Source organism: Morus notabilis, unplaced genomic scaffold, assembly GCF_000414095.1.
Source record: "Morus notabilis unplaced genomic scaffold, ASM41409v2 Scaffold1317, whole genome shotgun sequence".
NCBI lineage: Eukaryota > Viridiplantae > Streptophyta > Magnoliopsida > Rosales > Moraceae > Morus > Morus notabilis.
The window spans coordinates 163,098-177,696 of record NW_010363007.1 but is presented as its reverse complement, the minus strand read 5'-3'; the positions used below and the strand labels follow the sequence as shown (position 1 = coordinate 177,696).

Below are 14,599 nucleotides of genomic sequence, written 5' to 3'. Positions count from 1 at the left end.
ACTCGAACTCAAATTAATGAACAGTATTTTTTATATTTTTAAAAATGCTATAACTTTTTCATTTTAATTCTGATTGAGATGATTTTTTTTTCTATGCGTTGATAACGAAAAGACAAATAAAGCCCGACCCATATACCCTATTAAAATTTTTCATCAGCATTGAGTTTTTATTAAAATACTATATAAATACAAATTCAAGTTTTAACTCACTCAAACACAAACTCAAAAAGATTCTTATCTCAAACCATAACTCAAATGTACACAACCAAACACAAACTCAAGTTACAAGTTCAACTCAAGTTATAAGTTCAACTCAAGTTATAACTCAAATTCAATTCAAGAATTATACTCAAGTTAAACTCTAAAAGATTAAGTCCTAATTCTCTACTAGAGACATCTTATAACAGATGTGCAGATGGGAGTTGGGATCTGGAGGCCAATGTAGCTGAACCACAAAGCTTCTTTCATGAGAACAAGTTGATAAGGTTCCATAGCAGAGTGAATGTATTTGGGTTCTTCAATAATTTATGGGCTGCTTATGGGAGTAGGGTTGTTAGAAATTACATAAAGAAATTAAAAGATGGAGAAGAACAAAGGGATTCTCCATCAGCCACTGATACTTCAAATGATGCACAGGTACAGAGATTCATGTGGTTCTATATGTGATTAATGATTATTCTGTATATACTTTTGGTTTCTGGTTTTTGACAAATGTAATGTACTTGAAGAACTGGTGGGGACATGTCGGGCAAGATATCGAAGATCACAAAACCCTACTGAATTCAGTCGGCATTCTATTAAACTAATATCATTATTGATTTTTGCACTTATTATTGTAGGGGAGTAAACTTCCCTTAAATTTTCAGTACTCTTGCTTTATTTTTCTTTGGATCATTGTGGTTTCTCATTAATTTTTCTTTGTTTTTGTGGCACTAGTAGTTTCATTTCTGTGTAACTGAAAAGAAAAAATTGGTTATCGTGTTTGTAACTTCGACTTTTGCATTGCAGGCTTCAATTCTTTGTCAATATTACGTGATAGAGAACACTGTCAAAAGATTAACTGTTTTCTGACTTTGAGAACTTCCAACATGTAGAATCTTTTCACTTTCTTGAACTGGAAAGCTTTGAATTCTGTAAATCAGATGACAATTCAGGTATATCACAGTTATTTTTGAAAAAGCTAATTTTCATTCAATTCCCTAATGTTTCTTCAATCATCTACTGAATGCAGGCATACTGGTGGTCCAGATTGCTTAAAGAGGTTCACTAGATGATTATGAGCTCTGTATATTGATTACAACTTGGGATTTTCTTGCAACATTATTTCATGGGCGAGAAGACCAATTGCGAAACAGGCAACTCTTCGCCTATTTGCGGATGCATACTCCCCTTTCATGGCCTGTTATTCGTATCTCTGTATCGTGTTGTTTGGCATTGTGAGTTAGAGCGTGGTCAAAATAATATGCTGGCTATATCATGTGGTCAATTGTGGATGGTTGTATCAAAAAGTGCCTGAATTCTTTTTCTTTATTTGGGCTGGGGTTTGCATGATTTGATTTGATTATTGGAGAGCTCGCTATGGCAACTTCATGTTCTGTTGTGGTTAGTTTTGAAAAAGTCTTGGGATTGTTTTGAGCTGAAATAAATATTGTATTGCTCTCTTGCCAAAGCGTTGGAGTCGAACAAAATAAAGAATTCATTCTTGTGTATTTGAGGTGCTTTTTTATTTTTTATTTTTTTGGAGGGGTAGTTGAGTGTGAGAAACAAATATGAAAAAGTTTAGGGCCAAATGGTGATAGCATATTAAACTGAAGGCTTGTTCATGCTTCAGCCGTTTAGACGCAAAAGACAGAAAGCAAAAGGTTAATGAAACCGTTGATGACAAAAGGGAGATTTCCTGGATTTTTAGGCTTAATTTCAAGGTTTACAAACAACCAATTTGACGCTGGCATGTTCCCTTTCCATACTCTTATCAAATTATCATAAAATAAGGTATAAAAATAATATCATAACAAAATTCCCCCAAACATTTAAGGCACATCATTTGAAATAATGCAAGTGTAAGCTATTTACAATGTTAAAAATTCTATTCCAGCGGCAAGAAATGGGATTATGTAGTCCACCTACAGTTCGGCGAGTGAAGACTGAAATATGAAGGTTGGGAACTTAAAGCTGTGAAATTCTAAAATTTTCAACGGAATCCGCTTCTCAATCTGACCGCTCTATCTCTCGAAATCGTCTATCCCATTCACGAGCCTTGTTGTCTTGCTCAAGAAAATCCCTGTCCGTACTATATACGATTTGATCCTGTCCTATAACTGTCTTTTGAGCCATATCCCGCGCACTCAGGAGCTGAATAAGATCATGGAGCAAAAACATAAGTCCCTCATTTCAGTTTCTAATTCTGGTATGAACTCTGATTCTATTTTGTTCAAACATTATTGAAGCACATTTGAAAGCAGGTGCATCTTATCATCAATAAATCCTTAAAAGAGCATTATAGCCTGTTCCCCAATCATGGGAATGTACTATATAAATCAGTCAAAGTGTTAGACCCCTACTGAAGCAAGTTTACACTAGGAGGGGCAAAAAGGTTAAGGGCCTAAGGGAAAATATTGAAAGTGGCTAGGATGGTAAGAGGGCTAATCAGGGAGTAATTTGAATGCAGCAAGGGGCAGTAGGTTGGATAGCTAGCATTTTCTTCTTCTTCTGAGTGTGATGCCGGAAAACGGCAAGGAGTGCCGGAGAGCTCGAAATCTCCGATCTATCCATCTATCTTTCTTTGGTTCAGTATAATTCAGTGTTTTAGTTGAATTGAATAATAAAATTCCCCAGATTACACTCATCAGCTTGTTGTTTTTGCTGTGTGAGTGAGTGTGGTTTGGTGTTTGACTGATTCTCTGAGCTAGGTACCTAACAAATTTGGTATCAGAGCAACGATCCATGGCGCCTAAACCGGCAAATACAGAGAGGGTGACCACCGTGGAGAAGGGATTGGCGGTGGTCTAGGAAGCTGTCCACGCAATGGTGACTAAGAATCTTCCGCAGATACGTGAAGAGGTGGCTGGGCTACGTGGTGGAATGGTGGAGCTTCAGGACCAAGTGGGAGAGGTTCGAACTCAGATGGGAGATGTGCAGGCGACACTGTAGAGGATGGAGACACTATTGGCGGTGCGGCCGATGGCCGGGGTGGCTGATTTGGGTCGCGACGGCAAACGGCAGGACGGGGAGCGGCGAGATCGCGCGCCTCGGGGCGAGGAAAGCCCAGATCGCGACGACTCAGGTGGAGTGGAGGTTCCAATCCGGGTCGATCTCCGCCAGGAAGCGTTGATCCGCGAAGATCGAGGCCGTGAGCGAGCGATTGGGCGCCAGAGGGACATGGGTCTTCTAGAGGAACACGACTACCAGCGAGATCTAGGGTTTGGAGGACTGGGTCAGCGATGGGGAGAGCAGATCGACGGCGGGTTGAGGGCGGAAGGTGGTCGGGGCTCACCGGAGAAGGCGGCGGAGCTGGGTCGACGGCGGATTCTTGTGTGGGAGCCAGAGTTTGAGGAGGAGAGGCCTATTCCGGGTCAGGGACGCCATGGGCATCCCCGGAACAGGGAACCCAACCCTGATCCGGATCTGTATGGGGCCTGAAGAGGATGGGATCCGAGGCTGGCCTGTGGGGGAAGACGGTGGGAGGACTAGCAGGAATTCCGCCAAGAGACCCCGGAAGGTCACCGGGGAAGGGGAGAAATTCGGGGAAGGAGAATCGAGATGCTAAGTTTCGCCGGCGAGGACCCTATGGGTGGTTGTTTCGGGCGGAACAATACTTTGACAAGTGCGAGGTATCGGAACAGGACAAAGTTTCGACTGCTTCAATGTGCATGGAAGGGCATGCCTTGAATTGGTTTCGGTGGACAGATTCGCAAGACCCGTTTGTGGGTTGGAGGGAGTTGAAGGCAGCGATCTTGAAGCGGTTTAGTAGGGCCAAGGAGGGCGATCCGATGGAGAGATTGATGGCATTGAAGCAATGGGATCGGTAGCGGATTATTTGGACCGCTTTGAATTGCTTTCGGCTCTGGTGAGAGGAATGCCAAGTGCATTCTATAAGGGAGTCTTCCTCAATGGACTCCGAGAGGATGCTAGAGCGGAGGTGAAGATGCATAAACCAACTACTCTCCACGAGGTAATGGAGATAGCACAACAAATCGAGGATCAAAACGAGGCGGTGGAGAGAATGGGGTGGTGGAAGAATGGATAGGTTGGAGGATTGGGAAGATCTTATTCGTTAATGACGATACCACCGGCCGACCTTCGTTTCCGGGGAGCTCCCTTCGATCCAACACCAGCCAAAATGGGGGGGACGTTGGAAGGGGACAAGCTTCCCCGTCGGGGGCTTCTATTCCGTCAGGTGGTGGTGCAGGGGGATACCGCCAGCTGTCGGAGGAGGAGATGCAACAATGTCGCGCTCGTGGGCTTTGCTTTATAAATGTAAGTTTAGCCCCGGGCACCATTGCAAGAACAAGTAACTCCAAATTTTGTTGGCAACCGAAGATGATTCAGAAATAGAAGGGGAAGTCAAGGAGGAGGGTTCCGATGAAGACTCAACGGTAAAGAAGGTAGATTTCTCTCTCTCTGTGAAAACCATGAAAGTCAAAGGACGGATAGGTTCGGGGGAGGTGGCCGTGTTAGTGGATAGCGGAGCTCCCACAGCTTTGTATCGAATTTGGTAGTCAAGGAATTGGGGCTGCCTTGTGATTCCTCGGTTAGGTGTGGAGTGCAAGTGGAGAACGGAACGTGTATCAAACAACAAGGTGTTTGCCGGGGAGTAGAGTTGATGATTCAAGGTTACAAGGTGGTGGAGGATTTTTTCCCATTTGAGTTGGGAAGTGCAGATGTGGTGTTGAGAGTGACGTGGTTGCGTAGATTGGGAGAGGTGAGAGCGGATTGGTCCCGATTCACTATGAAGTTTAAGGAGGGAAAAGAGTGGGTGAGTTGGACAGGAGACCCCTCTTTATGCTACACGCCGGCAAGCTTACGTTCGATGGCTCGATCTCTCGGGCCTCACCGAGTAGGAGTATTACTAGAGGTTTGTGAGGTGGTGGGAGATGGCAAGGAAGGGGCTGCCGAAGCAATTCCCAAGGAGCTACAAGGAGTGTTGGCGATATTTGGGGGAGTTTTTGAGGAGGTCAAGGGGCTGCCCCCTAAGAGAGCCTGGGATCACCATATCGTATTGAAGGATGGGGCGGACCCTCCTAACGTCCGACCCTATCACTATCCACATTTTCAAAAAGGGAAATTGAGCGTTTGGTGTCGGATATGCTAGCTTTGGGGATAATTCGGCCTAGTTGTAGCCCTTATTCGAGTCTGGTGCTCTTGGTGAAAAATAAAGACGGTAGTTGGCGGTTTTGCATGGATTATCAGGCCTTGAACCAAGTAACGGTCCCGGATAAGTTCCCCATTCCGGTGATCGAGGAGCTACTGGATGAGCTCCATGGAGCACATGTATTCTCGAAGTTGGATTTGAGGGCGGGGGTACCATTAAATTCGGGTCCTCGAGAGTGATGTGGAGAAGACGGCCTTTCGGACACACGAGGGCCATTATAAGTTCCTAGTGATGCCATTCGGCCTCACCAGCGCCCCGGTGACATTCCAAGCATTAATGACTTGATTTTCTCTGTGCCCGTTCCGCATGCACTTCACGTGCCATTGGCGCTTTGCCCTCCTCTTATTCTTCATTGGACGGTTCGGATGGACTTCGCCGTTCTTTCCCAACAAAAAAAGAAAAGGCTGTATCACATCGAGATGTCGATTCGTTTTCCGCCCCCAATGAGATGGGGAATTTTTAACCCCCTATTTTTACTTTTTGGCCCTTCATCTATCTGAATCGAGGCCCGGCCCGGTTCACATCATTCCAACAACCGCCAGGGAGCACCTCAGTATACGATCGCGCGCAGTAACTAGGAGTCCTATTACACCTAAGGCGGTATTTCGAACATACCTTCGCTAATTTGTCCTTGTGTTCTTTGATGATACTTTGGTATATAGCAAAAGCTTGGAGGAGCATAGAGAGCATTTGACTAAGGTGTTGGAGATTTTGGGGAGAGAAAAGCTATATGCTAACAAGAAGAAGTGTATTTTTGGCCGGTCAAGTGTAGAGTATCTCGGCCACATAATTTCAGGAGAAGAGGTGGCGGCGTACCCTTCCAAAGTCACGGCCATTACTACTTGGCCAACACCACGGAATGTGCATGATGTGCACGGATTCTTGGGCCTCACCAGGTATTATCGGCGTTTTGTGAGGGGGTATGGAGAGATGGCACGTCCTCTTACCAATTTGCTCAAGAAAGGAGGCTTTGAATGGGGAGAAGCGGCGGCGCAAGTCTTTGTGGTCCTTAAGGGGGCTATGACTACCCTTCCAGTATTGGCTATGCCCGATTTCACCAAGCCATTTATAGTGGAAACGGACGTGTCGGGGGCTGGTCTTGGGGCAATCCTCCTGCAAGAAGGCAGACCAATTGCTTTCTTTAGTAAGGCCCTCGCCGAGACAAGCCGGGTGAAATCGGTATATGAGCAAGAGTTGATGGCAGTGGTATTTGCCATCCAAAAGTGGCGCCATTACTTGTTGGGACGCCACTTTGTGGTTCGTTCTGACCAACAAAATCTTCAATTCCTCATGGATCAAAGGATGCTCCCATCGGAACAATTACGTTGGGTTACGAAGCTTTTGGGCTATGATTTTGAGGTCTAATTTAAACCAGGGGCAACCAATAGGGTGGCAGATGCATTATCAAGGCGGGGAGAAGAGCAAACCACGGACCTAGCAGCTCTTTCCGTGCTCCATTTGGTGGATTTGGCGGATGTGACGCAGGGGTAGCGGGTGGATGAGTGGTGCTCGGGGGTGATCGCCAAGTTGCAAAGAGGGGAAATGGTGCGCTAGGGGTTTAGTTTGAAGGAAGGGCTATTGCTCTACAAGGATAGGGTAGTGTTGCCAAAATCATCCCCTTGGATCCCTCGTTTACTGTATGAGTTCCATGATTCGGTGGTGCCATTTGGGGTATTTCCACACTTACAAAAAGGTGGCAAGTAACCTCTTTTGGCCGGGAATGAAGGAGGAGATTCGCGATTATGTGGCCCGATGTGTGACGTGCCAAAGTGCCAAGAGTGAAGCGTTGTCTCCCGCGGTGCTCTTGCAACCGCTTCCGATCCCAAACCAAATTTGGGAGGACATTTCGATGGACTTCATCAACGGGCTACCTAAGTCAGAGGGCTGAGATACTATTTTTGTAGTGGTTGATAGATTATCCAAGTATGCCCATTTCTGTGCCCTCGCACACCCTCAGCAAAATCGGTGGCCAAATTATTCGTCCGAGAGATTGTGCGGCTTCATGGGGTTCCTCAATCGATTGTTAGTGACCGTGACCCCTTATTCATGAGTACATTTTGGCAGGAGCTATTCAAGCTCTAAGGGACCAAGTTGCACACTAGCTCCACCTATCACCCCAAATCCGATGGCCAGACTGAGGTGGTGAACCGTTGTCTGGAGACTTATATGAGGTGCTTTGCTTGCGCGAAACCGAAATTGGGGCTGAAGTTCCTTCCGTGGGCGGAGTATTGGTTCAATACCACATACAATGCTTCCACTAAGTATACCCCTTTTCACATCGTCTATGGCTGGGACCCCCCGGTGTTATACCGGTTCCAAGATACTCCTTCCTTGGATGTTGAAGTAGACAAGCAGATGCAACTTCGTAACTCCATGTTGGATGAGCTCAAGGAGCAATTGGAGAGGGCACAACAAACCATGAAAAAGTTTGCAAATGCTCACCGCTGCGATGTACACTTTGCACCGGGCGACCTTGTTCTTCTCAAGCTTAGGTCCTACCGGCTAAAATCCTTGGCCAAGAAGCTCAACGAGAAGTTAGCACCTCGCTACTATGGTCCCTTTGAGGTCGCTGAGAAGATTGGCAACGTCACTTACCGTCTCTCGCTTCCGGAGGCTGCTCACATACACCCGGTGTTCCACATTTCCCAACTCAAAGCCTTCAAGGGAGACTCTAGCTGCTCACCCCTTGCCGCCACATCTTTCAAAGGAGCTCGAGCTTCTGGTCCGCCCCGCGGCCATCTTACGCGCACGTTGGGCTCGAGAGGGAGGGCCACATGACTTGGACTTGCTCGTCCAATGGGAAGGACTGCCTGAATGGGAGGCAACTTGGGAACCCCTGGCCACCTCCACCAACAATTCCCCGACTTCAACCTTGGGGACAAGGTTGTTCTTGAAGGAGGGGGGGTACTGTTAGACTCCTACTAAAGCAAGTTTACACTAGGAGAGGCAAAAAGGGTAGAAAACATAGAGTTAAGGGCCTAAGGGAAAATATAGAAAGTGGCTAGGATGGGCTGGCGTGGCAAGAGGGCTAATCAGGGAGTAATTTGTATGCAGCAAGGGACAGTAGGTTGGGTAGCTAGCATTTTCATCTTCTTCTGAGTGTGTGTGACGCCGGAAAACGGCCAGGAGTGCAGGAGAGCTCAAAATCTCCGATCTATCCATCTTTCTTTTGTTCAGTGTAATTCGGTGTTTTAGTTTATTGAATAATAAAATTCCCCTGATTACTCTCATCTGCTTGTTGTTTTTGCTGTGTGAGTGAGAATGGTCTGGTGTTTGGCTGATTCTTTGAGCTAGGTACCTAACACAAAGTTTGAGAAAGCACTTGGGTAACAATGGAAGGAAAAAAGTTATGGAGATAGCAAATATGCGCACCTTTCGCCTTAGGGAGATATCTGGAAGTTCAAGTGCTCGAGCACGTTGTTCTCTTGCTCGGTTTCTCTTTTCTATTTTAGTATTCCTCTTCCGCAAGAAATACCACCGGAACAAAGGAATTGCAAAGAAAGAACCAGCATAAATCTGCAATAAAATGAATCAAACATAGTGATAAAAAAATTTGGAGATTTGATGTCACGAGTCTGAGAACCTACGTTTTAATCAAGGGAAAAAAAATCAAAAACACCACTCAAGATGGTAAAAAATATAATTTATGCACTTCACTCAAAAATAAACAATTGACATTCAATCAATTAATAAAGAGAAAACAAAAAGTCACAATGACACTCAACTATTTAATGACGTAAATAATAGGGCTGAACAAAACCATGGCAAACCAAATACTTTTCTCTTCAATCAAATCAAACAGAGAAAGAATAATGTTTACAATGTTGAAGAAAAAGGAAATAATGAATCACAGAGAGGAAATTTTCTGTTTTCTAAGGCAGATTATTGAAGCGGACCTGAAGTAGAGGAAATATGTCTGATACAAATTTAATGAAGCCACTTGGTGGAATTGCCATTTCCCTTCAAACAAAAGAAAAAAAAAAGGACGCAGAAGGTATTAGAGCCATGTTGTAATTGTAAAGACAGCTAAATAGCAACTAATTTAATGTAAAACTTACTTTAACATGGTTCCAAGAACTATAACCCCGAATAGATTAAGACCACCCAGTCCAATGACCATTGCTCTTTCAGAAGTGCTAGTTTTACTGCAAAAAAAAAAAAAAAAATGCATCAAGTTATATATAAATGATTTGAACACATAATTATTAGAAAAAAGCAAATAGAATAAGGAACCTGAATTGCAATTTCTTCTCCTTGAGAAATTTCTCAACTCCTCCAACCCAATCAGCCCATCTTCTCCCTACATATTCCTTTCTTCCACTCCTTGGAGAAGAAGCTGTGCGTTGGAGAGATGGAAACCGATACAGAATATTTCCCTGCATAAAAAAGCAAAGATGTGCGTCAAAATGTTCTCTCTCTCTTTTGCCACACACCACAACACAAGAGAATTACATCAATGGCATCTGTCTCAACGCAACACAACATAAATATTGGCAAATGCAATGTTTTCATAACTTTTGAACTATACCTCTTCATCAATTTCGGGCTGACCATCAAACCGTAAAAGAACAGGTAGGATATATGATTCATCATCCTGTAACCAGCATAAGGAGATGATTTCAAGCAGTACAACAAAATGTATAAAGAACCAGCATGGATACAGTGATAAGAAATTCTTCAGAATTCCATAAATAAAAGAGACTAAAGTAAAAAGTGCTGGCAGCAATTTTTTAAACTTCAAAAGGGTAAAAAATCTGATGAAAGATGAGCGAATGATGAAAGAGATGAGCGAATCTAGCCTTTCTGTTAATTATGGTTGCGATTCATAGTTAACTTTTTCATGTGACTGCGAATTGGGAAGGGAGGATGTTGATAAGACCTCCCACAGTGAACTGCGTCCGTACCAAATTATATGTGAAAACGGGAAAAAATATTTCTACCATACTTGAGAGGAAACTAAGGGAAAAAAGGAGGGACTAATGAAAATGTATAGATCAGATCAAATGTAGAACCTACAGTGGACGCCCCTGAAGTTTCTACATCAAGATATGGAGCAAGTTCCTCAGCTGTGACGACACCACCATTTGATGATATGTATTGGCCAATCTGCATATTCGGCGACAAATGGAAAATCCATTAAAATTTTATGATGGAAGAAATAGGAATTTATTCCAAGTAACAACCCGTTATCAACTTCGAGACAGAGAAGGCATGAAAAAACTAACACCCTAAAAGCAGATATATACAACGAATATAGTTTAAATTAAATGTTACAAGCAACGGACCACTGAACTCAGTGCTCAAGTATTACCAACTTCCATCTCTCTTCTTCAATTCCTTGATTTGGATCACCATCCCCAAATACAAATGAGAAAGTCTGAAATGCATGATTAATAAAGTCAACAATCAACATACCTTTTATTCAATGATAATAATAATAATTATAATAATAATAATACTAATAATAATAATAATAATAATAATTTTCCTCCAAAAGAGGGGAACTGCCATTTAGAAAAGTAAAGTAATATTCATTTGTCACATACAGATTCAATGAAGTTCATCTTGTCATCATCTGTTTTTACCCGTCGCCTCCTGTAGTAATATGGATCCCAGTACCTTACATAAAGCAATATAGGAAACAAATTAGCCAGAGTTTCTGTCAAATTCTAGGTTTCAATTGGTGAAAACTTGAGATCGTACATGTTGAAGAAGAAAGGCCAATAAAGCATTTGCATGACTGGACATACATAATATGTTCAGAGAATTTGGATAAAATGCCATTTTAATTTCCCAAGTATAGAAGACATTACCAAAAAAGGTCAGTCGGGCTGAAGTAAAAAGTAAATCCCGTATCATATGACCTTCCTCGTCGTCCCCGATTATCCTCATCACTGTAACCAAAATTCCATCATCAATGCCTTGCTAATGTTAACAAAAAGAGGCAAATAATACTAGTATAATGAATATCAATATGACTAAAAATTTGACAAATTAAAAGAATTTGCGTCAAGTTTGGAAAATACCTCCTACTAGAAACAATGGCAATGATTGTGGTATAAACAAGAACGATGGAAGCAATTAGAGCAGTCCCAAATGAAACCCTTATTAAATACTCGAATGCAGCCTGTCAAACAGTATGGTCATCATATTACTAACCAACATAAAGTTACAGGGCATAGGCAAATCATTAGGCAAGGATTAACATATAAAGTACCTTCCCCTTTTCAAAAAAAGGTTCAAGCTTTATTCTTAATGATTTGGTTGCGAGCTTTGCACGGTAATCTTTAGGGAAAACATAGAGAACATCACCTTCGTCAGACACCTGTTAAGACCATCTTGAAGACATTTGTACTCACAAAATAACAAATTTAAAGATCCCACTATGAGAAACTTCACAAAAAGCTAAAAACAAAGCTTCAACTACCAATAAAATTTTCCAAACACACAAAGTATTAATAACATATACCACAAACTATGGACATAAACGTACACGAATTGAGACCATCTTGAAGTTTAAATAAGCCCACTACGAGACACTTCATAAGAGAGCTCAATTAAGCTTTGATTCCCTAAACTTTTCCAAACACACTAAATCTAATTCCCAGTAACATATACGAAAAACGGTGCTCATAAACATACCTGATATTCAATTACCCACAGCACATTACAATTACATGTACAATGTTAAGTATTGGATATGTGAAGACCTGTTGAGACCATCTTGAAAAAAGAAAAAAAAAAAAAAGAAAAAAAAAAGAAAAAAGAAAAGACATTTGCACTCCGGAAATAAAAAATTCAAAAAAAGACCCATTAAGAGAAACTCACGAAAGAGCTAAATTCAGCTTCAATTCCTATTCCAAACACACCAAACCCAGCAATACATACCACAAATTATGTTCATATAAAACATACACGAAGAAATACCCAAATCACATTACATTTACTTAAGACTTTCAAGTCTAACAAATGAAAAAGACCTGTTGAGACCATCTTGAAAATATTTGCAGTGGTAAAATCAAAAACTTCAAAATAGAAACTTTATAAAATAGCTAAATTATGCCTCAAATCCCACTAAATTTTCTAAAATACACAAGTCCTAATAATATGATATACGACAAACTATGCTCATAAACATACCTGATTTTCAATTACCAACAATACATTAAAGTATTGGAAATGTAAAACACCTGTTGAAACCATATTGGGGAAAAAAAAAAAAAAAAAAATGCGTCGGCAAAATCAAAACTTCAAAGAGCACACTAGAATAAACAGAAACTTTATTCAATAGCAAAACTAAGCTTAAAATCCAACTAAATTCATCACACTTTCGACGTCTATAATTCATAGAAATTATGAAGATAACAAATTACCTCCAAAAATCCATTTAGTATAAATCCAAACAACATATACCGAAAACTATAAATACAAAGATACATGAACAATTGCATTTTTACAATTTAAGTAATGGAAATGAAGATCATACTAATAGAAACCTTATAAAACAGCTAAATTAAGCTTCAAATCCCACTAAAATTTTCCGAAAACACACTAAATTTTTCACAATTTTTAAGTCTATAGTTATATGAAGACAACAAATTACCTCTAAAAATCCATTAGTATCGGCAGCGAGAGCCTGCAGAGCTCTCTGAGCTTCGTTCAGCTTGAGCCCAGCTCTGCTCGCCACGTCGCCAATGGTGACCCTCCCACCACAGGCGTCCACGGCCTCCATAGCTCGCTTCCTCACGTCGCTCGGCAGCTTGTCGCTCTCCACGGCGCCTCCGGGCCGGATTCCGCTCGGCAAGTCGATGCCGGCTCTCACCGCCGGCGCCAGAACCCTCGGCCCCCGGCATTTCGCCGGATTTCCAGGGAGAAAAGTCGGCGTTTGGTAGGCAGGGAAATTTTTGCGGAGGTTTGGGAAAATCGAGGGCTTTAGACAGAGGCGGGGCTTGGGTGGAAGTGTGAAGCATGTGGATATGGAAGCCATAAATAAACTGCGATTTTTTTTTTTTTTTTTTAGGTTTTGGCCATGGAAATTGAAAGGAGAGACTATTTTTTTTTAGGTTTTGGCAATGGAAATTGAAAGAAGAGATTTTTTTTCAGAGAGAATAATTTGAAATTAATATATGACAGGCGAGTGGCTGAAGATTGAAGCTTGAGATTTTTCTTTGTTTATTTTTCTTCTGAGCTTGGTCAAGGTGACCGGTGAGGATGACGTTGGTACATTTACTATTTTGCCCCACTGGTAGTATAGTATGATGATTTTGGATCACTTTTAAGAATGCCCCGGAGCAATGTTGTTAATGTAACTTTGACCCCCAAGTGACAAAATTTGTAAAACGACGAGAAATTTTTGTCTCGTTCATTTGACCGATTTAAGTTTTCAGTTTTAAGTTTTTACAGTAAAAAGTTCTTAAAAAATATCACATTAATTTTTTTCGCTACAGTGAAAAGCTCTTAAAAAATATCACATCTCAGCTCGAATTAAAAACTCAAATCTACGAAGTAAACGAGGCTTTAAAACTCTCTTGGCCCGAACGACAAGAAAAGAACAATACATAATACGTTTTGTTTTTGCTTTTTTTTTTTTTAAAGAAATTGTCATGGGTCAAATTTTTTTAATAATTAAATTTATGTATTTTTTAATTTTTATATAACTTTATACAACTTTAATAATTAAAAAAATTTAACCTGCCGATATATTAACATACTATTTTTTTTAAATTGAACAATGCTTCTTAACACTCTAACCGTAGAAATTGTCATTTTAAGCTTGAATTAATTTTTCAACACTTTCAGTATTCTTCACATTAAAATTTTCAATATTCAATCTCTCTCTCTTCTTTTTTTTTTACTTTAAAATTTATTTATTTCTTAATTTTGATCATTTTTTTACTTTTTATTTTATTTTATTTTTTAGTTCTTTTTACATTAAAATTTATTTATTTCTTAATTTTAGTCTTTTTATCTCTTTTTTAAAAATTTTTTATTTTGATTCTTTTTGTTTAAAACTTATTTATCTTTTTATTTTAGTCTTTTTTTAACTTTTTTATTTTGATTTATTTTACCTTAAAATTTATTTATTTCTTCATTTTTATTTTTTTTATTTTTTTATTTTTCTCTTGAAATTTTATTTTTTCATCTTAATTTCTTTTACCTTAAAAATTTATTTTTCTTTACCTTTTTATTTTTTATTTTTACTCTAAAATTTTATTTTTTTTACCTTTT

The 14,599-nt window shown here is 40.7% G+C and overlaps 1 protein-coding gene across 1 annotated transcript; it reads right to left on the bottom strand.

Moving 5' to 3' along the window:
* Nucleotides 1–1,879: 1,879 nt before the first annotated feature.
* On the bottom strand, nucleotides 1,880–13,566 carry LOC21398486 (uncharacterized protein At5g03900, chloroplastic). The gene is made up of 13 exons (XM_010103259.2): nucleotides 12,975–13,566; nucleotides 11,589–11,696; nucleotides 11,398–11,498; nucleotides 11,185–11,265; nucleotides 10,918–10,990; nucleotides 10,683–10,748; nucleotides 10,388–10,477; nucleotides 9,900–9,965; nucleotides 9,605–9,747; nucleotides 9,430–9,516; nucleotides 9,268–9,331; nucleotides 8,744–8,887; nucleotides 1,880–2,352 (listed from the first exon to the last, which is right to left on the bottom strand). Exons 1-13 carry the CDS (start codon nucleotides 13,356–13,358, stop codon nucleotides 2,209–2,211), a joined length of 1,551 nt encoding a protein of 516 aa, XP_010101561.1. The 5' UTR covers nucleotides 13,359–13,566; the 3' UTR covers nucleotides 1,880–2,208.
* Between the last annotated feature and the right edge of the window lie 1,033 nt (nucleotides 13,567–14,599).

Coding starts and splice junctions, on each gene's coding strand:
- LOC21398486 (XM_010103259.2), bottom strand. CDS start 13,358: ATGGCTTCCATATCCACATGCTTCACACTTCCACCCAAGCCCCGCCTC. Junction 9,517..9,604: donor GAGAAGAAATTGCAATTCAG/GTTCCTTATTCT, acceptor TTTTTTTTGCAG/TAAAACTAGCACTTCTGAAA. Junction 2,353..8,743: donor ATATCTCCCTAAGGCGAAAG/GTGCGCATATTT, acceptor GATCTTATTCAG/CTCCTGAGTGCGCGGGATAT.